We start from the raw sequence: 24,755 nt of genomic DNA on the forward strand, positions 1-24,755 counted from the left end.
GAGTTTCAATTTAGTCAGTTAAGGGGTTTTCTTCTTATGCGTTTGCAATGAATTCTCATAATTATAATTTTTATCCGATATAATTGATCAAGGACATTCGAAAGATAAAGATCTTTCATACGAGATAAGAATGCCGGATTTTTGAAAAATATTATATTAGTTTCTTTGCAAAAGTCATGTCTAAAAACAGATAATTCTCCAGAGTAATTTTCATGCAAATAAAAATTTGTTTCAAAAATCGGACATCCTTATTTCGTGTAAGAAACCTTTATCTTTTAAATGAGCACTTGATCATCAAAATCAGACAAAAATTGCAAATATGAGAATTCATGACGTAAACTCAGTTTTTAACAGTTTATCAAGGCGCCGTGGTGTTACTTCGTCACGTTTGTGTTAAAACGATTGAAGCTCATTTCCCCACTACACACCTACATGGATATGGATCTGTTGCTTTGTATGTGTGTATAGTCGATCCTTGAAAGAAAAAAAAAAAAAAAAAAAAAGTCGATTTGACTTATAGCTCTCTGGTGTAGTGTAAAAAAATATACATATGTATACTATGTAAAGAGTCTTCCCACGTATTTGCAAGAGTTTTATTTTCTTTCAAAAAAATTATGTCAAATAATGGTATTTCTTCGAGAATAATTTAAAAAATGAAGCTTTTTCAAAAAGTCGAGAAAGCAAACTCTTTGATTAAATTTTTATCTTTGAAATAAGACTTTGTTTATCAAAATCGGTCAAGAACTATTGTTTGAACTCATTGTTAATGTAAATGTTGTTTTTAATATTTTTCGCGAAGAAAAAATTTCGTACAGTAGCACTCCTCAAGATCTGCGGCAAAAAAGAAGCTCGTATACTGATTTTTACGTCATGAATTCTCATATTCGTCTATTACTGATTTTCAAATATAAACTTGAATGATGTGTGTTTTGTTTCTGTGACAATACGTATAGATACAAAGCGCCCCCATGAAAACTGTACTAATTTTCAAGTGGCAAACGCGCTTAACCACTATCTTCAGCAAATGTTTTCTTCCTTTGCTAGCTCTGCTGACCCGCTGGCCTCTACTGACAGAGAACCGGCAAAATGGACGGTATCGCATTGAACGCGTCAGATCATGTCTTAGAAGTGATTTTCTCTTATCTAGACTTACACACGTTAAGAAACTGTGCATTGGTATGTAAGAGGTGGTATAGATTCTTAAGGGATGAAAATAACGATGTATGGAGAATGCATTGTATTAGAACGTTAGCTCAAGAAGCACTTAGTTCTGATTTATTATCATCGGTACCCACTTACAAAGCGAAGCTTCGAGCATTTTATCATGCTTGGAATCCAAATGATTGTTCGCGTAATGTTTATATCAAGCCAAATGGATTTACTTTACACAGGTATGTTTTGTGATCGAACGATCGAGTTTTTTTGTTTGTAATCACTACGTATTTATTTGATTTTACTGTTATTTTATAACATGTTGATACTTCGTAGATTTTTAAAATTTTTTCATTTCAATTATTATCAAGTAAACAAAAAATGTTTATTTTTTTTATCTGTCATGGTGAATGTGAAATGTGGAATATATGCTTAAATGAGCATTCATAAAAAAAAATTTAATATTGTAATAAAAGATATTATTAAAAAGCTATATTTTTATATTATCATTTTTTATATTAATCATTATATCAATTTTAATATTTTTTTAGGAATCCTGTTGCACAAAGCACAGATGCTTGTAGAGGTAAAATAGGTTTTCGACATGGACGTCATGCATGGGAAGTGATATGGGAAGGACCATTAGGTACAGTAGCTGTTGTAGGTATAGCTACAAAAGAGGCACCTTTGTTATGTCATGGATATGTAGCTCTGCTTGGTTCTGATGAACATTCTTGGGGATGGAATCTTGTTGACAATCATTTATTACATAATGGAGATGCACAAGGCAGTTATCCATTACTTAATAATGCTCCAACATACCAGGTGACATTTCTTCTTGATCCAATTTTAATAAGTCAATAAAAAGTGATGCAATAAATGATTAAATTATTAAAGCTATATTATCATAATTTCAGATAGGAGAGAAAATCAGAGTCATACTAGACTGTGATGACAACACATTGTCATTCGAGAAGAATTATGAATTTCTAGGTGTAGCTTTTAGAGGTGATTTTTTTGTTACTATTTCTAATAATTCGATTAATCATTTAGCACTTTCTTACACAACATTCTATATTTATTATCAATTAATCAGCATCAGAATTCATTTTACAACTAACTGTACAGGGTTACCAGATAAAAGGTTATATCCATCGGTTTCTGCAGTATATGGAAATTCAGAAATATCAATGGTGTACATAGGGCCACCTCTCGATGGCTAACGTTTTACTTCCAACAAAAAAATATATTTGAATACTTATCCGAAACTACATTCTGCAGTTTGCTGCAGAGCTTGTGGCATCTTATATCGACGTATCTACGTTTCAGTAGATTTAGCACACTAAAAGATATGATTCTCTTATTAGAGAATGTGTGCCTATTAAATTACATGGTTGGTAATATTGTAAATAGTTAGTTCTATTATATTTAAGATGGAGTGTTATAAATCGCACAACATCATTAAATTATTTAAATTTTGCTTTTATCAGATCCACTTTGAGATCATATAATGATCATGAAATAGGATAAAAGTATTTTTATGAACTCCAACCATATAATTTTAATATTATACTGGAACTATACATAGAATTTTTTATCTTATTTTGGCCAGTTCATAAGTATAAGAACAAAATTGACTATTTAACTGATTAACAATTGGTTTAAATTTTCAAATTAAAAAGTTCTTTTGATATTAAATTATTTGTTAAGAAAAATTAATCACATGGCATAATCACTAGTTAATTTAAATTTGATAAATGAATTTAAAAATCTTTCAACTTTTTATATTTGCATATGGTCAACGTATATTGAAGATAGAGAGATTATATTTATCTAATTTTATTTAAATTTATTTTAGAGCTAAAATTTCATATATTAAATTTTTAATTCACTTTCAGAATTTTGCATATTTTGACTTTACTTTCTTTTCTTTTTCTGTCTATTTATTATATTGATTTTATATATTTAATTAGTTTCTCTTAATTATTTAGGATATATATCTATTTTATATATTTTATCAGTATTATTTACTTGTTGAATATTTAGTGCAAATATTGCAACTGATGCAATTTATAATTCTTCAATCAAACAGTCTGAACTTGATGTATATACTTAATATTTTTGTTTTTCATGATATAGTTATGACAATATAATTTACTTACACAACTTTGATTAAAAAATTTAAGTTTACTTAATATTATAATTTAATTTATTTTATTTATTTCTTTTTAGTTGTAATTATAATATGGATGTTATCTGATACACTAGTCATTACCCAAGGAATGTGTTCTACTATTTGACTGTATGCAAGTATTGCAATAGTATGAAAAATTTTATAATAGTTCGCGAAAATAAAATTGAATGAAACACACTGTTAAAAAGGATGAATCTTTTGAAAGATTCTTTAACTTATATAAATTCAGGGTCTTTGTATGTTTATAAAATTATACATTAAAAGTATCTCTTGTAGTTCTTATGGCCTGTAAACTAATTGTATATACGCATACATGCATATACATCATACAAAAAATATGAGATTTACATAAGAACATATTTTCCGCAAAGTGTGTTAATGTGTCCAAACTAGGATGTATGTGAATTTTGTGAACACATATAAATAACATTAATCCCAATTAATATTTATTAAGTATTATAAAATAAGTTTAAGCACCATCACAGTTGGCCCTATCTCTTTACATAATCGTTACTTTCAATATATGTGTATTCCATTTTATAGTAACCATCATTTATGTCGTTATACAATCTTAGAATATTTTCACAATTTAATATAGTACAATCCGATAAAAATGAAAGCAAGGACTAAGTCTGTTATAAAAAAGATATTCTGCAATGATCTACGCAATTACATTATTAAGATGTTCATTGATGTAGTATTTATTTCTATTTCATTATTTAATTAATTTTATTCATATTTAAGTTCATATAGTATTATCATAAATGAGTATTAGAATATAATACAAAGTTATATTTAAATTTATTTTCGAAGTTTATCCTTAGATCTCTATTAATTTATAAGACAAACGTAATCCTTGATACTTTTGAGTTTCTATAAAATACTCTAGAATGAATGATTACATAATTAAAGAAATAGTGTTAATAGATTGGATTACATGAACAGATTGTGAATGTAATAATGCTTACTGTGCATAGCAAGATATTAATAAGTTCACTCCTCTACCTCAGCAACTATACATGATTTTGGACTAAGTCATTAAATTGTATTATATTATTTTAATTATTTTGTTCATACTATCAATTAGAAATAAACAACATAAAATCCATTTTAACATAATGTAAATATGATGTATAAAATTTTGTACCACTATTGTGGTAAAATGCACAAGAATATTTCACATCTGAAAAAAGATTCTAATATGCTTTTAGCATCTACATTGTAAAAATTCTTGTATTAAATACATACATGATATGTACATCACAAACTATTTGTCTCTGTTAAGTATTCATGAAATAATGCTGTTTTATTATGAGATTTAATACTAGCATCTAATTTAGTAGAAAGTACTTGTAGAAATTATTGTAGGTAAATTATTTATAATATAAATATATATATATATATATATATATATATATATATATTATGATCATGACATTAATTGAGTGTAGTCAGAATTAGTTTTTCTAAACTTTTGTACAAAAATATGTACAGCACAAGTGTGTGTATATATATATATATATATATATATATATATATATATATATATATATATATGTATGTATGTATGTATATATATATATGTATATATATATATATATATATATATATATATATATATGTACATACACACATAAAATAATTAATACTAATCATGTGGTATGTATGTACGTATATTTGAGAAATACAATTTATTTCTTAATTTATACTTCGTATTTACTATTTAGTAGCCCATTTTTTATAATTAGTAATGCAGCTATAATAAGTTGCATCTGGTAGTCTTATTAATGAAATATTTTACACATACATGCAGTACGATTAGTGTTTTCGGCGCTTAATATGCTTTTTGAATGTGGAACTCTTTAAGATGTCGCTACGTGTAGTTTATCGCGATTAGCAATAAAAGAAATGTATCTTTTTGTTTTGCATAAATAGATGCTAAGTATATAGTAAATATGGCGTCATAGTTTATAAACCTGTTTTATGGATTAGTTTCAAGAGATGATATTTCGAACATAACCTCGACGGCTTTTTATAAACTTTTTATAAGTTAAAATACTGAGTGTAAAATACGTTAAATTTATATAAGCATCTTATTAAATTCTTCAAGATTTTATCAAATGCTTTGAGATTAAAGTACATGTGTATGTGGTAATTCAATGGATTTTTCAAAATCTTACGGTTCTTTATAATATATATATATATATATATGAATATTGTATCCATATGCACTGACAATAATCTGAGAAAATATTAAAGAATTCATCATTATGGCATCACCAGCCCCTAAATCTCCTGAACAGTCGGAACGAAATAGAAAATATGATCGACAATTGAGGTATTCATTAATTAACTATACATTTATTATAATTAACTATAAATAATTGTTTTGTTATTTATTAAGAGTTCTTAGAACTTCTATATTTGCGCATACACATACTCGCACACATAATATTTGTTATATATTTATATTATTGTATACATTATATCCTTAATACTTTCGTATATTCAACTCATTGTGTATTCTATAAAAATTTTAGATTATGGGGAGATCATGGTCAAGCTTGTTTAGAAGCAGCACATATTTGTCTTATAAATGCTACTGGATTGGGTACAGAAATTTTAAAATCATTGGTTCTTCCTGGTATTGGTGCATTTACTATTGTTGATGGAAAAAAGATAACAAATGAAGATATTGGAGCAAAGTATGAGAAAGAAATATATATATATATATATATATATATATATATATATATAATACATATTTAAATTATATTTTTTTAAACTTATTTGTTGCCTGTTTATCTGTCTGTTTAGCTTTTTTCTAGAAGCAGATAGTGTTGGAAAATCTAGGGCTCAAGTTGCGACCCAGATGTTATTAGAATTAAATCCTGATGTCAGAGGTGATTATATTGATGAAGAACCACAACAGATTTTATATAATAGTCCAGATTTTTTAAATAACTTTACAGTAGTAGTTGCTACTTCATTAACAGAAAAGTAAGTATTTTACTAAAGAATTAACTAATTAGATACTTGAAAATTCAATAAAGCATTTTTTTTTTTTTATCATAATTTCTATATTTTTCTAGATGCTTAGTCCTTTTGTCAAGACGACTTTGGGAATTAAATATTCCTTTAATAGTATGTAGGAGTATAGGTTTCATTGCTTATATGCGAATTCAAGTGAAAGAACATACTATAGTAGAGACACATCCAGATAATGAAACACCAGATTTACGTTTAGATAAACCTTTTGGAACCTTAAAAAAGCATTTAGACTCTATTGATCTTGACACATTGAGCTTTAAAGATCATTCTCATATACCATATGTAGTTATTTTATATAAATATTTATCAAAATGGATTTTGAATCATGGAAGTTTGCCAAAGACTTATAAAGATAAGCAACTATTGAGAGAAATAATAAGAAAAGGAATGAGGAAAGATGAACAAGATACAGTAAATACTGAAGAAAATTTTGAAGAAGCAATTAAAGCTGTAAATACATGTGTAGGTTGTACTGAAGTTCCTGATAGAATTAAAAATATTTTAAATGATGAATGCTGTATTAATTTAACAGCAAAGGTATTGTTAAAAAACTGTTTTTCTTATAAACCTTCTAATAATCTAAATGTTGGAATTAAAAAAAAATTGATGGTATAATATATTTTAGAGCAGTCCATTTTGGATCATTGCTAAAGCAGTAAGAGATTTTATTGACAATGAAGGTTGTGGTTCGTTACCACTAAAAGGAACTCTGCCAGATATGACAGCTGATACAGAGAAATATATAACTCTACAGCAAATGTATGATTTTGAATAAACATGATATAGTATTGTTTTAGAATAATTTAGGTAATGGTATCAATCATACCTTTATCTACTTCTAGTTACTATAAGCAAGCATCAGCAGATGCAGAAGCAGTGTGGAGACGCACGCTGCAGCTACTACGACAGTTGGGTAAATCTTCAGATTCAATATCTGAGAAAGATGTAAAATTATTTTGTAAATATGCTGTAGATATTTATGTAGAAAGAGGGACTTGTATAGCTGATGAATATGATCCTAAAATTATTGATACCAATAATATAGGTAGGTAATCAAAAAGAAAACTATATATATAGCTTTCATTGTTAATATCATTAATTCTTTTAAAATATTACTTGTATAGAATAGAAGAATATTATGCATAGACATCAGATATAATTATTATATTTTTTTTAGTGCAAAGTTTGGAGAATCCTGAAAGTTTAATGGTGTATTATGTTGTACTTAGAGGAGTTGAGAAATTTCAAGCAGAATATAATTCATATCCAGGGGAATTCGATGATCAAGTTGAGCCTGACATTGTTAAATTAAAGGTATGTAATATTATTTCAATTCTATATAGAATACATTACAGATAATACATTATAAGAGAAAATGCAATATTAATCATATTATAGGCTTGTATTACAAAATTGTTGAGTGAATGGGGATGTGGACCATTGGCAAAGGATGATTATGTTCACGAATTTTGTCGATTTGGTGGCGCTGAATTGCATTCAGTATCTGCATTTTTAGGTGGATTGGCTGCTCAAGAAACTATCAAATTTATTACGAAACAGTATAAACCTCTTCATAACACTTTTATTTATGACGCTGTGACATCAAACTCTAGTACATTTTTTTTCTAGAAACAATTATTTTAAACACATACACACACACACACACACACATCTGTATTAACTGAAGAATACAGTTTTGTAGTTTAAGTGTTATATTTATGCTTTAATTATTATCACCAATTATGCAGACAATTTTTATCAAAATTTTACACTTTTTTTCAAGAACTTGCTAAAATGCATTACATTAATTATTTTTTGTGTAGAACTTACATGTAAAATATATAGTACATACAAATGTATAATTTTATAGAATCTCCTATAGTACATGAGATAAATCTATTAAAATACAAATTTGCTAATAATTTAACTAATTTGGCAGGTACAGATATTTCTGAAATTATTTTCTTTTTTAATACATTATCATTTAACACAGAATAAAATTATTTTTATCATTATTTCTATATGTCAAAGATATACTTTTGTTTATAGTAATAATTATAAAAAATTAATATTTCAAAATCATTACTGAGTATAACATTAAAATCTAACTATATTAAATAAGTTATGTGATTATATAATTCTGATGTGAGTACATAAGTACATAAAATAATTATTTCTAATTATCAACATATACAGTCTACATACATATCCGACTGATTTTTTTCGACTGTATAAAGTAAATACTTTTTCATACAAAGAGCATAATTCGATCTTGATTTTGACCATGCACGGTTTAATCATTCTATTCCTTTATGCATCGCAAATACGCTGTCATCAGAATATTTGATATTGTGCTAGCAGCGCGTAAATCAATATCCATATAATTAACGTAACAATAATAGAAACGAGAAATATTGTTTTAAGTATGTGCCAGGGACTTTCAGGTACACCATGAGTTCCCCAGTTTTTGCAACCACTATTTTGACACGGTATACTTCCTGGTTGCACAACAGTCAACGTTGCGACACTCTTCGTTGGTGCGATCACATCCACTTCTTTCAATTCCATTGCATTGGTAGTTTGTACATTTGTTTTCATTCCTTCGAATATTGACGAATTATTATTGTTTATCTGTAAGTGAAAAAAAAACAAATATTTTTTTAACATTCAATCGTTCGTTAAATATGTATCATATAAATTCTTTATTTTTTTTTTGCGAGAGATTAAAAGCGGTGTTTACATCTATACAAATTTATAGATTTTTACAAAAAAATGTTTAAGCTATTGTTCAGCCATCGCTAAATGATATTGTTTTGTAAAATATCTGTCATTAAAAAATTAGAACAAGTAAAATGTAAAAAAAAAAAAAAATTTTTTTTTCAATGATAATATTACGGAAATACCGATAAAAAATGCAATCTATAATGAATCATAGGTGAAAGGAGGAAATCGGATTACGTGTGTATCTGGTATCTGTTTTTTTCGAGGAAGAAATTCTTCTTCTGGAATTGGTGCCGGTTGATAGACCGAGGTCATTATTTCAGTAGGGTCAAAATATGGGTAATCCCACCCAGTTTTAGATGACGACATCGTCATCTGTTAACAAACTTATATACCAATGAAAAAGTTAATTTGTAAGTGGATTTGAAAGTTTGATTATAATTATTGTGCATTTGTGCAACATTAAATAAATTTCACATGTAATGGAAAATATTTAAACTAAAAGAAAAAAATAAAAAGAAAAAATATAAGAAAAAAAAATTAAAAACAGAAAACAAATACGTATAAATATGCATACTTAAAATTACGATGTCCAACACTAATAGTCGCGTAACCTTACGCGATTTCAAATATTTCCACTATTTTTATTGTATTACTATACCGCTAGTGACGAGTCTACATTAGCCTACACCTCTAAAGTGCTAATACTTTGGAATATTATAGAAAATTTATAATTCGGTAACTTGTTATGTTTGTTATAACTATGAGAATCTTTAAAGGCCGACAATAATTCGATATTAATTTTTAAGTTCTATTACGATGTCAAAATGAATTCGATCTTTTTTTGTTCGATGCTATATTTTGTGTCTTTTCTTTCGTAATTTCTACATATTTTTCTTGTATTTTTTTTCTATATGTTATTATTGTAATTTCTCTGCACACAGGATGAATATACACTTTGGAAAAGTATGATAAGATTATGTTTATATTATATTATATTTCATTATTTACATCACATAAATAGCGTTGATCTACAAATTTTAATAACTCATCGAAAGTTTTCTATCATTCTCTTTTGGAGTATAAATATACATATATATTTTTGTCAAACGTGTGTATAAAAAAAAAAGAAAGAAAAAAAAGAATGTTTAAAAAAAAAGAAAAAAATCAGATATTTTCCTCAATTTTAAATCGCTTTACGTACCTATCTATATCGTTTTAATGAAAAAGAAAGGTCGATGATTTTTTATAAGTTCTTCAAATAATCTATATATCATTTAATTGACCAGCAAAGGTAAACATCGAGCGATATCAAAAACACATTTTTATTAGCATCGTAATGATGGTCACATTTTTTGATAAAATTTTCACTCGTTTTATGATCTGAGGTTGTCGAATTAGTTCAATTTAAGATAGCGCTCACAAAGACATTCTAGGATTTAAAATATAAAACATATCACTAGAAACTTAAAGAAATAAGTTAATTGTAAGTTGTGATCGTAGTAATTCGAAAACTAAAATTCTTTAGTTGGGCGCGTTCCGTTAGAAGTCAACTAATCCTTATCAGCCTCGACCTCTGGTACTCCTTTATCAATTATGTTTTTTCATATGTATATGTATATGCATATGTATATGAGATTAGATGTAGATAAATATGTATATATGTGTATATTTTTTCCGTAATATAGGATGTTTTTACTAATAAAAGTGCAAATGTCTTAACCGAGAATGAAAAATCAATTAAAAATTAATTGGTTGACAAAAGAGAAAGTTCCTCAAAGTAGATTCTTTTGAAAGCTGCGCGTTCACAATAACGGTATTATGAATAAGATTGTACCGTCTGTTTTCGTACCTGAATCGAACGCTCGATCTAAAACGATTGGATCCAATTGTTTTTTCTACGTTGTAACGATGCATTCGTAACGAAACATTCGTGTAGAAGTATATATGTACATATATGTACATATCTAGTATATGTAAATTCCTTATGGTGACCTTGTGGTGTGTCATATATCGTATACACATCCAGATAAATTACTTTATAAACGTTCGGTATAATCATTATAATTATGAGAATTTTATTGACTTTAAGATTATGAAATTGCTTTAATCGGAGGATATATTTTCTCGCAAAAAAAGAATCTTTTAAAACTTTTCAAAAGTGAAATATAAATATAAAAAGTATATAAATTAAGTTATAAGTAGTAATAAATATTTAACATAAATCGGCCTCACCTGTTGCGGATGCCAAGTATGCTTGAAGAAACTCCCGAAACACTTCATTTTCACTTGAGAGGATTAATTCATTATTATGTGAATTATTCACAACATCTTTTTATGACCCTTTATCGCAGATCGTTAATATTAGTAATCCTTTTTACATCAGATTTCGTGCGATCATCGATTAAAATTATAGATTAGTTGCCTCTAATTCGTTTTTTAATTTATTACCTATTTTACTATCATTACATCTAAAATCGTTTCGTTATATAAGAACATTGCAAAAGGCTCTCATCAACCGGTTTTCTTCACTCTTATTATTCCTTCACTGAATCGTGCAATCTGTTGAATACTACACATCACAGAATTCCAATTGCAAAAATCTTGGTGTTTTCTTTTTGTTTTATCCGACGTAATATATGCAATGCAATAGTTCGATCACTCTATATTGTTTTTATATCACCGTTTTTCAGATTTCGCGCTCTTTTATTTAAAATGTTCGGGAACGCGGTCATTGAACGTTGAATTCATAATCAGTGAAATGATCCCGATTTATGGAAATTTTATATTTTCAACGCGTAGAATCTCAATCGTAACGCTTTTACTTTGATGTCGTGTCGTCACGAAGTAAAGTTTTCACTGTATCGTATTGCTACGAAGCACGTTTGATGGACACATTAACGTATTGAATGCATATTGTACTCTTCCACTCCATTTTACGCCGCGCCTTAGATCGTGAAAGTTCTACATGCATGACACAATGACAGATTGGAACTTTAAAAAGAAAGTAAGGGGTATTATGTTTTGTAGATACGTTACTGAATATGTTTTGAAAGAATATAGTTCCGGTTTCTACCAATGTTAGCGTTGTAATACGTTTGTAGTGCTATCGGTAACAAAATTCATAAGACACATGACCATCGCGGGTAAATTATATAACCAATCAGAAACATAGTTCATATATTTCATTCTGTTAAATAATATTACAATTTATTGTTGCCTTTGAATTTTAATTTCTTTATTTTATTCTTTAATTTATGTATGGTAGTGTAATGTATTGATTGTTTAAAGTATTGAATAATTGTTGGAAGTGTCACATGATGCTTATTTATTAAAGTATTGTGATTAATTAATTTTTGATATCAGAAGTTATAATTTATCATAAAGATAAATTTAATTTTCAATTATTTGTTGCTTATAATTTTGATTATTAATCAAGTAATGTGAACTTTCAACTATTTATATTATTTTTGGATGGTACGTTGTAATTAATCAAATTTATAATATAGATATTGAAATAATAGGTTTCCTTTAATTTTTTATTAGATAATAAATTTTTATGAGGAATAATTATTGAATCTTCATTTCTTTAATAGACTTTTAATTTTGTTCTACTAATTAACTGTGAAAAAGTTATTACTATTATTACTGTGGACAGTAATAGCTCTTTGAATGTTACTGTCCTTTTAAAATTTTTTTTTTTAATTCGGTCTATATTCAGTCTTTTCGTCGTCGTATTGACCTATGACTGATTTTTTATAGTGTGGTAGTCGTCTGAAAATTTTCTTATGTATGTATATACACTGTTAATTATCATTCATATCGATTAATAGTGTATCCATCGATAATAAAATCGATTGATATATAACAATTCAAATACAGAAGATCAAAAATGAATGTAATTGTCCATAAACTATAAAACATTTCACAAAGTGTAAGCTTGAACGATTACAATTTTTTCTTATGATCAGCTGTCTTTGACAGATTGATCCTATGAAAATATTAGTAAATAAAAATGTGAATTGTATATTTTTGCATAAGGAGAGTGAAAACAAAGGAAATAATGATTCATGATGGATGGATAATATAAAAATGAGTGAAATGCTATTTGTACTATAAGAGAAATGGAAATGGAGGTTATTAAGACGGAATTTGATGTGCCAATAAAATATATGAAAGTTATAGATGGTAGAATTAGTTTGACAGTACATCGAAATTGGTTGGCAAATTTTTTTATTGTTGGACCAATATCGTTTATCACCCATGATAAACTTACACCAGATGAAATTGCAGCACAACCTACATTAGAAGAATTGGGATCCGATTGGACAAGAATTTATGCAAAAGTATTTTTATTAATTTATTTTTTACTTCTACATATATACTTGTTTGAACAAATTTAATAGTTTACTTTAATTTTAGGTTTATATAAAACAGCATAAAAATGCTATTCCTCTACCTAGAGGAAGGCGTACTATTAATACCAAAACTCAAACAGAGCTGACATTTTCGCAGTTGTTACATTATCTTTCAGAAACCAATTATCGTAATTTGTGGAAAGAATCTTATAAAAAATATTATAGTATGTTTTCTTAAAGTTAAACTTTTTAAATATATTTGATCTATGATAATTATTTTGATATTTTGATATTTTGTTTGCAAAGATTTTAAGAATAAAAATTTTTATTTCTGAACAGATCCATGGAGTACTATTGAACAGAAAGAACAATCTATTGTGACTGCTAATACAACTGATGTAGCTATTATGCAGGAAGTAATAGCACGGGTATATGGTTGTAGTATAGTACATGTACAAGATAGGATAGTTTACTCAGTATCATCTGGCCTAACAACCGAATCTCATTGCAATCTCCTTCCAGCACTTTTTGCTGTTGAAACAACTACTGCTTTTATAATTTTCTATGAACAGACTGCAAAATATTCTTTGCGAGAGTAAGTATTTATAAAAGAATGTTTATATAATTTAACGTAAAAATAATACAATTATTATATAATCTATTATAAATTATAGATGTGTAATGTATAGCCCAGCAGCCTTGAGTACAAGTCATGGAAAACCACTATTTTTAATTTATCAGTTATTAAGATTATCTAGAGATTTGCACGATCTTGGATTAGTATTAGGTGAAGTGACACTTAGTGATATTTTACTTATGGAAAATTTTACAATTCAGGTGAAATATTTATATTTTTATTGAGTGTACATTTATCAAAAACTATATTATAAAAGCAATAATTCATTTTATATATGTATAGGTACTACCAAAGTTAAGTGATAACATCTATTTTAAACCTAAACCAGATTGTATAAATTTTACTACTCAAATGACAAAAGAAAAAAATCACAATTTGTATAGTAAAAAGCGTGATTTAAATTTGTATAAAAATATACAATACGGTAGCCCCGAATTTGGTATAAATGAGAATATTGAGAAGTTATGTGAAATGTGGGTGTATAACTACATCAGCAATTTTGATTATTTAACTGCTCTTAACAATCTGGCAGGTAGAAAGTATGGTGATCCTAGTTGTCATCATGTAATGCCTTGGGTAACAGATTTTACATCAAGATGTGGTGGTAATTGGAGAGATTTAACCAAATCGAAATTTCGATTAAACAAAGGAGACAGACAATTAGATCTTACATTTGATTCACAATCTACTGAGGTAAAGAAGATATAAGTACTAATTTTTTCTATTAGAAAATAAATAAAAATATACATTTTTTAGGTAGGACATCATGTATCGGATGTACTATCAGAAATAACTTATTATGTATACTTATCCCGTCGTTACGATAAATCTGTTCTTTGCAAACACGTACGTCCATTATGGGTACCAGGAGAATATCCTGCATCAATTCAAAGATTACATGATTGGAGTCCAGATGAGTGTATACCTCAATTTTTTATTGATGCAAGCGTTTTTAAGGTAAATTTAAAAAATTTTTTCAACTTTTTAATAATATTTGAACAAGTATCAAATAAATACAATTTTATGAACATGATTACTTCTTTTACAGTCCATTCATGAAGATTTACCAGATTTAGAAATACCAGCTTGGGCAACTTCCCCAGAAGACTTTATCCAAAAACATAGGGAAGCTTTGGAAAGTTTTTATGTATCAGAGAGATTACATCATTGGATAGATCTAACATTTGGTTATAAGTAAATATCTTTATATTCTTATAATCTATATATTATGAGATTTTTAATAAGTAACATATATATTTCAATAGATTGTCTGGTTCTGCAGCGATAAAATCAAAGAACGTTTGTTTACAACTTGTTGATAATCATACAACTTTAACAAATTCTGGTATTGTGCAACTTTTTACTCAACCTCATCCACAAAAAATTATGCCATCCCCATATTGGGGAAAAGTACCTCCCCGTCTACGTTCATCTTTATTAATTAGCAAAAGTAAGTTTTTTATTTTTCAGATTTTTTAATAAAAAGTTTCATCTTTATAATTACACACACACACACACACATTATATAATAGTAAATAATAAAAATAATAAAATTTATAGAAACAGATTCATCTGGAGTTAAAACTAGTGATGATGAAGGTCATAGTTCTGGATTAGAAGAAGAAGAACTGCCAGTAACAACATCAAATACATCGCGATCTTCACCTCTAGCTTTAAGTCGATTTTTAAGCCGTTCCCGAGGTTCTCTTCTTACAGTAGAAGATAATACTAAATCAGATAAAACTTCAAATCAAATGATAATCCTTCCAAAGGATTACAATCCTATTGCAGCAATACAGCATGTAGAAACAATGCATACGTTTATAAACAAAACCAGTCATAAAGTTTACAAACCCATAATAGGATCACAAGATTTGTCTATAAATTTTAAGCAGATTGTAGCCAGTGGCCGTATAAAGGAACAACAAATATTAGGCTGTTTAATTGTTGAAATATTTCTTTCTGGTAAATTTCGAGCTACATGGAATATTGAAAAATTATCTTTTGCACGAAGATTAAGTGCATGTTTGAATGTTATAAAATTATCTGCAGATAGTTTACCAAAATGTATAAGAAATGCTGTAGCTTTACTTCTGCAAGTTGATGTTGTACCAAAAAGCTATAATGTAGAAAGTACTGAAGTGAGTATTAAAAAATTTTAAGTTAAATTTTTTTAACAATATTATGTTTTATGCATATTTTTTATTTAGGTAAATGAGATGTCTTTTCGTTATCCAACTATTACACAGATGGGTTTGCCACCACCATCTGCTCATCAATTTTTGCAGCCTATACTTTCTGGCAGTCTATTCCCATTTTCTAAGTATTGCCAATATTTGTATAATACAGTTGAGATGATACAAGAATACAATAGTTTGATCCGTGAATTAAACTTTGTATTAAAATTTGAAGAAGATCCAGATTTTGTAATTAAAACAAAAATAAGATATCTTTGTAAAATTAGTGAATGCAAAGTGAAAGCAATAGCAAGAGAATTAGAACAATTATTACCACATATAGGTGCTGCTAAAGAAGGTAGTTTACAATTAATAGTACCTCATATACAGCAACTTATAAAAGAACCATACAGTGCAGTGTTGGCTACTTGGCATCTTTTCGATCCAATTGCTAAGTAAGCATAATTTCTGTAAATTGGTAGTACAATATTTCTCGCCATGTGTAGATTCATAAAAATTGTATACTAAATTTTATATATACGTATATTCCAGGGCATTGGGTCCAAAAGAAACAGCAGATATGTTTCTTTTACCTATAATGAAATTGTATGAAAATGGTTCTGTTATGGATAGTTCACCACATGCAGATATATTACATGCTGGAACACTTGCAAAATTTCGAACAACGTTATTATATCATAGAAGTTTTTTACTAATACTTATGGTCAGATTAGGATTACGACGTTTCTTAGAAAATTTCATTACACCACTTGTAGAAGCGGTAGGGGGTTATCGAGATTATGTCCAAGGATCATGTATAAGTGTGCATAGAACAGGAAATTTGAAGTAAGCATTTAACCATTTTTTTAAGTTTTTTAGTAAAATGATACGAATAATTATTAATTAAAAAATAATTATGAAAATATTTATAAAGGAGTTGTGATCTAAGTGGAACATGTGGTGACATTGAAGGTGTTCTATCACCTTTAGATGAAGATTCTTCTGCAGATTCAGAGCATAATGTGTCATCTTCACCTGCACCTGCAACTAATGATTACTCTCAAATAAAATCTGCAAATGATAATGATGTTGAAGGTATTTGTCCTTTAATATTTATTTAATTATCCGTTTGTATTCTATTAATGATGGTATGAAATGTAAAAATATTGTATTATTTTATAGAAGTATTTACTATGGAAACAGAAGGAACTGCATGGAATTTTTTGAGTAATAGTCGTTCATATAACATTGACTTACATATAGATCTAAATTTAAATCTTAATGATGATTTAAATGAAGAAGATAAACTATCACCACCTAGTTCAACTAAATCACCAACAATTCCAATACCAAAACATTCAGGAAGTGGAAAACTTATGATAGAAGTTAATAGCATAGGATGTGATGTTGGAAGTAAAACTTCCAATGAAGATATTCCTTATAATGAAATATCTGGAGCTATATATTTTGGTAGTAATGCTTCTGATAATGCTTGTAATACATATCTTGAAGAACAAAATCCTGTACTTCAACCCATATATACAGATGATAAATCTAATACAGCAGTATTAGACAATACTGATAATGATTACGATCAGGCATATCAAAGATCTGCACCAAATGAGTGTACAGTATCAGAAATAAGTGCAGAATCTGTAATATGGTTGTCTCATCGTCTTGGACCTGTTCTTACAGCTCGATATTTATCACGAAATCTATTAAGAATGCTTACTTTATGTTATGCTGGCAAAGAAAACTTAACACCTTCAAATGACGTTATGTTAATGTCAGTTCAAGGAATGGATTGGAATAAAAAAATTTTAGTAGGTGATCATAATGCTGCCAAAGTATTAGACTGTTTAACTGCTATTGCAGGTTTGTGTACAAACATATTCCAATAAAATAGATTACATCAATAATAATTAAACTAATATATTATTAATTATATTATATTAATCAAAACATTATAATTGATTGAAATATTTTCTTTTGACAGGATTATATGGAGAACAGATTATACTTCTACAATATTTTGCACATATGGCAGAACTTTTAACATTATGTAAAAGAAAATTGACACAAAGTTTGGAAGGAGGACTACTTTCTTGCTTAGCCTTACTTAATCATATCACACAATACTTGAGCGATGCTGCCTTAATGGATGCGCTTCATGTAAAGTATATTCTATGATGTAATTAAGAATGGAATATATTATTACATTATTATGTTATTGTTTATGTTAAAATATAGGAATCCATTGTTAAGGCAATTTTACATCCTACCGTTCGCATATTATCTACTACAAGATTTACTTTTCCCAATGGAATTGTTGCTCGTACAGCTTTAGCTGATAAATGTTTAGAAGCTATGATCATGCTAAGCTTGAGATTAGGTAGTGCTGTTACGAAAAACCACTTAGCAGTACCAATACAACGATTTTTCCTTGCATTTGATAAATCATTTAATCAAAATATTAAGGTAGAATGTCTATCAGATGATCTTGGAATAAAAGATTCAAGTTCTAGCCATGTGAGCGATAGTGGCGTGAGGTAAAGTATTTTACTTTTTTTGATTTTTATGAGTAAAAATTATAAGAAATAAAATTTTAATAAATTATTATATGTATTATTTTATATAGAATAAAAACTTCTAATGAGGATACAAGCCATTGTAGTACCCAAGACTGGAATATCATTGAAACTTGTACTTCTGGTTCTCCTCTGATATGGGATGGCTTTAACGTAGAGATTGCTGAATCATATTCTCCACCAGTTGTAGAAAGTACAAATATATCAGATCCTCAGAGAAATAAAGTAATTACATAAATATTTTACATTCTTCAAAACTAAGTATAAATTCTATTATCCTTTAACATATTTTTTTTTAGGCATTTGAAGAGTTAAAAGAAGTATTTACTACAGAATTTGCACATAAAGCATACATGCTATTCTACAAATGTATGAATGGTGAAGCAATGGAACACATACTTAAAAATCATCAGCACATACGTAATCTTTGTCACGAATATGAACAAGAAACGCGATTATCTTCACCTAACATGGGTACAGAGCAATATAATGCATCATGTCTAGTAGATTATAGTATTTCAGAAAACATGGAATCTTTGGACAAGGATGTAAATAGTTTTGGGAATATATCTGTGATAGGAAATAGGTTTGAAATACAGAAAGATGACAGTCGATCTCAATCAATAGCTGACACAATCATCTGTCCAAATAAGGAAATTTATTCTTCATCTAGTGGAAGACAGTTACGTGGAAATTGGTTAGCATATTGGGAACATGAAATTGGAAGACCTGATAAAGAAACAGCATTTAATATAAAGCAGATAAAACTTCAAAGTTTTGGTGGACACAATAACAGTATTAGATGCTTATATGCTTTAGACAATGAAAATAGTTTTATGAGTGGAAGCAGAGATAAAACTGTTAAACTATGGAGTTTAAGAAGTCAGGCAAGTACATTCATTTATTTAATATATTTCGTACTTGTTAATTTTATATAAATTTTCTATATAGGGTGATGGAAATACTGTTTCATCATGTCAATACACATATACTGGTCACAAGAAATCCATTCTTGCGTTAACATTCCTAGAATCTTTACGATATGCAATTACTTGTGATGGAGTCATTCATTGTTGGGATCCTTTCATGGGTTCTTTATTAGGATGTCCAGAAAATAATCGATTAACACCTATAAATACTTTAGCTGCAGGTCCTTCTCCATCAACTAATTTGTTTGTTGGAACGACTGATATTACCTTAAGAGTTATTGATTGTAGAACATTCCAATATGTTAATGAAATGAAAGTAAGTGTTGTGATGACATAATCATATATAAATATTTTTTACTATGTGTATATATATATATATGTATATGTATGTCATTTTAAATGTTAGGTGTTGACAAACCCAACTGGTTTGATTAGATGTATTGCAGTTGCACCTAGTGGCTATTGGATTGCATTAGGTCAAGCATCTGGATTTTTAACTATTTTAGATATTAGAACTGGCCTTATTATAGCATCTTGGAAAGGGCATGAGTGTGAGGTATCGTTTTAATATAATATACTAAAAATCTTATATATAAAAATTCTATTATATTAATTTCTTATATTTTAACATATTGTTTTACTATAGATATTGCAATTGCAAGCTGTGAATGAAACAACTATAATTAGTTCTTCATTAGACCAAACTATTGCAGTGTGGAGTGCAATGGATGGTAAACTAAAGTTTCACATGAAGTAAATATATATATTTCAATATTGTAGACATTTTTTAAATATATTAAAATAGAATATAGTATCATATATTATTAAATATAAGTTTTTACGTTTTTAGAGGTACTACTGAGCCAGTTCATTGCATGGCAACTTATGAACGAGGGTTGGTAATAGGAACAACAGCAAATCGGATAGGTGTTTATACGTCTGTAGATGTGAATGCTCCATTTTCTTCATCCAAGCTGAAATCCGATGCCTTTAAAGGAGTTCTTACTGCTATTTCCATACTTCCTCTTAATCGATTATTGCTGCTAGGTGCAGATAATGGAGGAATAACATTATTGTGTTGATCTTAGTAACATTAAATAAAACTGTCGAGATATTACACCCAACTATATGAAGAAAGGCTGAATAAATCTCAAAGTTGCAAAAATATAAAAAAAAATTAATATTAAAAATTTGGATCTATATAGCAAATATACTTTTTACAAGAGATATTAAATAAAACATATTTATTATTCATAGATCACATCTGTTCTTGATTGAATTATTTTTATAGCTACGTCAGGAGACATTTTATGAACACCAACATCTGCGAGTATTTCCTTTGCTGTAACTTCATCACTTGTGTTGAGTGCATCCAGAAGTAACATTGCAGATCCTATTAATATGTTAAGTAAAACACAAGCCTCCTTGATTCTGAAGAATAATTAATTTTTTGTTTAATTATTTCTACATATGTATATCTTTTTTACATATCTATAATTTACAAGAAAACTTACAATGGGAAAAACGATTCTGGTTTGCTAATATATAGACCAAAAAGAGGGAACAAATTCCTAAAAATGTCGTATTGTAATTGCTCTGCACCTCCTATGTTAAAATGATTTACCAAGACAACTTCCTCTAAGAGAAACTATAAATTGATTACATCTCATATTTACTGATTAAAATATTATAATTATTTTAAAATGCATATTTGTGCTACAATATTCATACCTGATCAAATTGACAAGCTAATTGTTTCCATGCTTGATGAAATAATGGTAAAGTAAGTGCTTCATGTAATACATGAAGTCTGGTACCTAATTCTTGAAACATAGGACAACCACTAGGAGTTACTGACAGTGAAGCAACTTCCTTTGCAGATTGCATTGCAAACCATCTAGAAACATACACACACACACGCACATACAAAATGTATAAAAATTTACTGATTTTTGAACATGTATATATAATATATTTATTATATGTTTTTTAAAAATTAGAGACTTACTTATCTGTTCTATAAGATCTACTTTTTGCTTTTACATCCAAAGCTACTGAATCACTGATTTCATTAACTAATTCTTTTTCTAGTCTTCGCAATAAAGCAACAGCTTCATCAAATACAGTTCCTTCTATTTCTCCAATATGTTCAGTAACATCTTTACCTTCATCTGTAGCACATTCTACTGCTTCAAATTGTTTTTTGAAGAAATGAAGTTGCAAAAAGTGCTATGCATATAATAGCATTTTCTAATAAATAAATGATCTATTTTATTTTATTTGAATTATTAGTATACATACCACAGTTACACCCCATTCGTCTAAAACATTTGCAACATAATGTAATGTATTGAGTATACAAGGCATAAGAGATGCTAATGGATCTACACAATCTTCATGTAATAATTGTAATAATCTTACTCTCCAATCATCAATTAATTCTAGCTGTAGTTCAAGAAACTGTAATCTATATGAATGCTTTATTTATATTACTGAATTCTATGTTTTTTTTTCTAAAAATATTAAACATAACGTGTGTATACCTGTGTCCAGGTTGAGGTAAATGTTTGTATCTATCAGAGATTGTTGTTAAAAGTGTAAGAAAAGCATTGGCACATTCTGTTTCTTTCATGTCATTTACATCAGGTCCTGATAAAATTTCCCAGGCTGTGTTTGAGTTTAATATTGCATCCATTTTTTCTGTGGCATCTATTTCATGATAAAATAAAATATATTTTTAAATATATTTAATTTCTTAAATGATTAACATAAAATATTAAGTAAATGTAACTTCTGCTCACATTTTTTTTCCATATTAATCCATTTTACAAATATATGAGCTTGGGTTAATACAAATACAGTAGCTGGTTGAGAAGAAGGATATAATAGTGTTTCCCTAAGTTCTCTTTCAAAACCAAGAGCTTCATCTACCAAATGGGCAAATAAAGCATCATCGTGCTGTGCTATTGCTAATTCGGAATGTAATTTTTCAACAGCCAATTGTACCAAAGCACGCATAAATTCAGCCTAACATATAAGAATGTTAATAGAACTAATTTAATCAATTATAGTTATCTACAATAATATATGTAATAAAAGGTATATTTTTATACATTATTTAAAATACATGCATATATATGTTATGAGCAATGTACCTTCACATCTATATGATTGAAGCCAATAGAATCTGCTACAGGTTGAACATATTTTTGTACCCATTGAACATGATCTTTGATCCATGTAAGTACCTGTGTGAAAAACCATTCTGGTTTATCTTGTCGATTTGTCAATTTACTACCTGTAAAATGATAAATAAATCTCTGCCTCAATGGGCGCACTAATAAAGTAACAGGCAGACACACAGATGCAAAATCAGTCAAAAGAGCAGATGTTACCACAGGTTTTATAGTTTCATCTCTAGTATTTTGTTAAGGTTTCAAAGATAAAATTGAAATGTGAAGTAATTAATAGGTCGTGTTTATTAAGATAAGGATACGGTAGTTGTAGATGTAATAGATATTCTGTAAGTATTTTAAATCTAGTAATAGTTTCAGGTAAAGATGTAATTACTGTGTTTGCATTAGTTCCACAGAAAGGCCATTTCAAACTTTTTAAAACATCATTATATTCCCTATGATTAAATCACTCATATTATCTACTACTATAAATTAAAAAAGAAATATTATATTTTCTAATACTTACTTTGATAATTTTTCTTTAATTAAATTATGCCAGAAATGTAATGTGTCTCTCACATAATTTACAAGATGATGACAAGATGACGATTGTAATTGACAACTAATTTCAGAAAGATTTGTATATAATGTGATAACAGACTCATCGTCAGCTGATGATAATGAATTTTCTATTTCATCGCTAAAATAATGTACTTAAGTATGCTTTGTATCAATGTACATGTAAATTACTTATATATTTTATTATTACCTGATATCCTCAATAAATTTTATAAAATTTAGATATGATAGGCACTTATCCAACTGACCTATCTTATCAATAACTTCTTGTACTTCTGAATTTTCATTATTTTCTTGTATCGATTTTTGAATATTATTGTAAACTTCTGTTGCAGAAGTTTGCAATTTTTCAAATTCCACAGTAACATGCTCAACATTCTGTACAGCTGCTTTGACTTTTGAAGGTGCTTCACTTGATACCATAGATAGCTATAAATATAGTATATATAATCACTATTAATTATATTTGAATATATTAATAATATTTAATTATTATATTGTTTAAATTCATGCATACAGATTTTTCAATTTCATTTTTTTCTGCTTGGAGGCACTCATGGAAATGTTTTATATTATCAAGTCCTTTTAGAGTTGATCCCATCTCTTCGTTGAATCTTTGTATAATTTTCTGTTTTATATCCATTATAATAATAGCCCATATGTATATTTTTACACAATTACAAATTGTAAATTAAATGAATTATTTTATACTAATTATTTACACAGTTCTAACTTATGTATCTTGTAATAATAATGTTGTTGCGTTGAAGTAGGGTTATATTATCTGTCATCTAATAACAATATGTCATAGTTTATAATGATTTCACAAGAAAAACTGCTCAGGATATAGATACAATTCACAAATAAGATATGTGAATGTATGGACTTTTTCTGTTGATAGTTACTTTATGTTAATAAATGTATTGGATTATTATCAACTTATTTGAAAATAATTATGAACAATCACGTTAAAATCAAACTCATAACAATAAAGCCCGTTGCGCACTGTCAAACAGTTGCTGGCAACCGAGGTTATCGGCAACAACTGAATTTAAGAGAATATATAAGTTTATATGCAATTGGTTGAGACGACCATAAAAACAATGCAGAGACCACTCATTTGATCGTTGATCGTCTGGTTTTTGATCTTTCGTCGACCATGTCACTGACGGCCGGTCGACAGTACACAACGG

The 24,755-nt window shown here is 27.9% G+C and overlaps 5 protein-coding genes across 15 annotated transcripts; 3 read left to right on the plus strand and 2 right to left on the minus strand.

Annotated features, from left to right (window-relative positions):
* Nucleotides 1-19: 19 nt before the first annotated feature.
* On the plus strand, nt 20-4,910 carry LOC127070940 (F-box/SPRY domain-containing protein 1). 6 transcript variants are annotated; one of them, XM_051009599.1, is made up of 5 exons: nt 20-454; nt 954-1,391; nt 1,704-1,977; nt 2,070-2,160; nt 2,281-4,910. In XM_051009599.1, exons 2-5 carry the CDS (start codon nt 1,087-1,089, stop codon nt 2,373-2,375), a joined length of 765 nt encoding a protein of 254 aa, XP_050865556.1. In that variant the 5' UTR covers nt 20-454; nt 954-1,086; the 3' UTR covers nt 2,376-4,910. The 6 variants fall into 6 exon arrangements, with proteins under 6 accessions (XP_050865556.1, XP_050865527.1, XP_050865546.1 ...); XM_051009570.1 differs by having other exon boundaries at nt 20-257; nt 345-454; nt 2,070-4,910; XM_051009589.1 differs by having other exon boundaries at nt 20-257; nt 345-454; nt 1,045-1,391; nt 2,070-4,910.
* Nucleotides 4,911-5,070: 160 nt separating this feature from the next.
* Nucleotides 5,071-8,308, plus strand: LOC127070012 (NEDD8-activating enzyme E1 regulatory subunit). Its single transcript, XM_051007782.1, has 8 exons — nt 5,071-5,684; nt 5,887-6,051; nt 6,164-6,346; nt 6,439-6,934; nt 7,023-7,156; nt 7,240-7,442; nt 7,575-7,711; nt 7,796-8,308. Exons 1-8 carry the CDS (start codon nt 5,617-5,619, stop codon nt 8,024-8,026), a joined length of 1,617 nt encoding a protein of 538 aa, XP_050863739.1. The 5' UTR covers nt 5,071-5,616; the 3' UTR covers nt 8,027-8,308.
* Nucleotides 7,960-11,707, minus strand: LOC127070029 (uncharacterized). 2 transcript variants are annotated; one of them, XM_051007830.1, is made up of 2 exons: nt 11,354-11,707; nt 7,960-9,028 (listed from the first exon to the last, which is right to left on the minus strand). In XM_051007830.1, the coding sequence occupies exons 1-2, from the start codon at nt 11,399-11,401 to the stop codon at nt 8,732-8,734; spliced, it is 345 nt and encodes a 114-aa protein (XP_050863787.1). In that variant the 5' UTR covers nt 11,402-11,707; the 3' UTR covers nt 7,960-8,731. The 2 variants fall into 2 exon arrangements, with proteins under 2 accessions (XP_050863787.1, XP_050863778.1); XM_051007821.1 differs by lacking the exon at nt 11,354-11,707 and adding an exon at nt 9,356-10,145.
* A 298-nt stretch (nt 11,708-12,005) lies between these two features.
* Nucleotides 12,006-20,931, plus strand: LOC127069981 (WD repeat-containing protein 81). 5 transcript variants are annotated; one of them, XM_051007752.1, is made up of 22 exons: nt 12,006-12,125; nt 13,160-13,464; nt 13,541-13,700; nt 13,816-14,071; nt 14,151-14,313; nt 14,396-14,806; nt 14,870-15,070; nt 15,162-15,307; nt 15,379-15,563; nt 15,674-16,254; nt 16,324-16,745; nt 16,843-17,136; nt 17,225-17,385; nt 17,473-18,165; nt 18,287-18,462; nt 18,541-18,839; nt 18,929-19,103; nt 19,178-19,765; nt 19,830-20,123; nt 20,214-20,363; nt 20,454-20,560; nt 20,643-20,931. In XM_051007752.1, exons 2-22 carry the CDS (start codon nt 13,243-13,245, stop codon nt 20,887-20,889), a joined length of 5,931 nt encoding a protein of 1,976 aa, XP_050863709.1. In that variant the 5' UTR covers nt 12,006-12,125; nt 13,160-13,242; the 3' UTR covers nt 20,890-20,931. The 5 variants fall into 5 exon arrangements, with proteins under 5 accessions (XP_050863709.1, XP_050863708.1, XP_050863707.1 ...); XM_051007751.1 differs by lacking the exon at nt 12,006-12,125 and adding an exon at nt 12,338-12,595; XM_051007750.1 differs by lacking the exon at nt 12,006-12,125 and adding an exon at nt 12,885-13,052.
* A 105-nt stretch (nt 20,932-21,036) lies between these two features.
* LOC127070008 (RAD50-interacting protein 1) lies at nt 21,037-24,740 on the minus strand. The gene is made up of 12 exons (XM_051007767.1): nt 24,080-24,740; nt 23,753-23,991; nt 23,510-23,683; nt 23,304-23,438; nt 22,963-23,224; nt 22,609-22,834; nt 22,351-22,516; nt 22,109-22,274; nt 21,816-22,036; nt 21,539-21,704; nt 21,322-21,455; nt 21,037-21,238 (listed from the first exon to the last, which is right to left on the minus strand). Exons 1-12 carry the CDS (start codon nt 24,203-24,205, stop codon nt 21,055-21,057), a joined length of 2,199 nt encoding a protein of 732 aa, XP_050863724.1. The 5' UTR covers nt 24,206-24,740; the 3' UTR covers nt 21,037-21,054.
* Nucleotides 24,741-24,755: the final 15 nt, after the last annotated feature.

The sequence above is a fragment of the Vespula vulgaris genome, chromosome 1 (genome assembly GCF_905475345.1).
Source record: "Vespula vulgaris chromosome 1, iyVesVulg1.1, whole genome shotgun sequence".
Lineage (NCBI taxonomy): Eukaryota > Metazoa > Arthropoda > Insecta > Hymenoptera > Vespidae > Vespula > Vespula vulgaris.

Bases quoted from the DNA above. Each gene is read 5' to 3' on its own strand.
- LOC127069981 (XM_051007752.1), top strand. From the start codon at position 13,243: ATGGAAATGGAGGTTATTAAGACGGAATTTGATGTGCCAATAAAATAT. The intron at 16,746-16,842 runs GTAAGCATAATT...CGTATATTCCAG, and splicing joins CTTTTCGATCCAATTGCTAA to GGCATTGGGTCCAAAAGAAA. The intron at 17,137-17,224 runs GTAAGCATTTAA...ATATTTATAAAG, and splicing joins CATAGAACAGGAAATTTGAA to GAGTTGTGATCTAAGTGGAA.
- LOC127070940 (XM_051009559.1), top strand. From the start codon at position 1,087: ATGGACGGTATCGCATTGAACGCGTCAGATCATGTCTTAGAAGTGATT. The intron at 1,392-1,703 runs GTATGTTTTGTG...ATATTTTTTTAG, and splicing joins AATGGATTTACTTTACACAG to GAATCCTGTTGCACAAAGCA. The intron at 1,978-2,069 runs GTGACATTTCTT...TCATAATTTCAG, and splicing joins ATAATGCTCCAACATACCAG to ATAGGAGAGAAAATCAGAGT.
- LOC127070012 (XM_051007782.1), top strand. From the start codon at position 5,617: ATGGCATCACCAGCCCCTAAATCTCCTGAACAGTCGGAACGAAATAGA. The intron at 5,685-5,886 runs GTATTCATTAAT...TAAAAATTTTAG, and splicing joins AAATATGATCGACAATTGAG to ATTATGGGGAGATCATGGTC. The intron at 6,935-7,022 runs GTATTGTTAAAA...AATATATTTTAG, and splicing joins GTATTAATTTAACAGCAAAG to AGCAGTCCATTTTGGATCAT.
- LOC127070008 (XM_051007767.1), bottom strand. From the start codon at position 24,205: ATGGATATAAAACAGAAAATTATACAAAGATTCAACGAAGAGATGGGA. The intron at 23,225-23,303 runs GTATCCTTATCT...ACAAAATACTAG, and splicing joins CTATTACATCTACAACTACC to AGATGAAACTATAAAACCTG. The intron at 22,835-22,962 runs GTACATTGCTCA...CTTATATGTTAG, and splicing joins TCAATCATATAGATGTGAAG to GCTGAATTTATGCGTGCTTT.
- LOC127070029 (XM_051007821.1), bottom strand. From the start codon at position 9,493: ATGACGATGTCGTCATCTAAAACTGGGTGGGATTACCCATATTTTGAC. The intron at 9,029-9,355 runs GTAATCCGATTT...TTTCACTTACAG, and splicing joins AACAGATACCAGATACACAC to ATAAACAATAATAATTCGTC.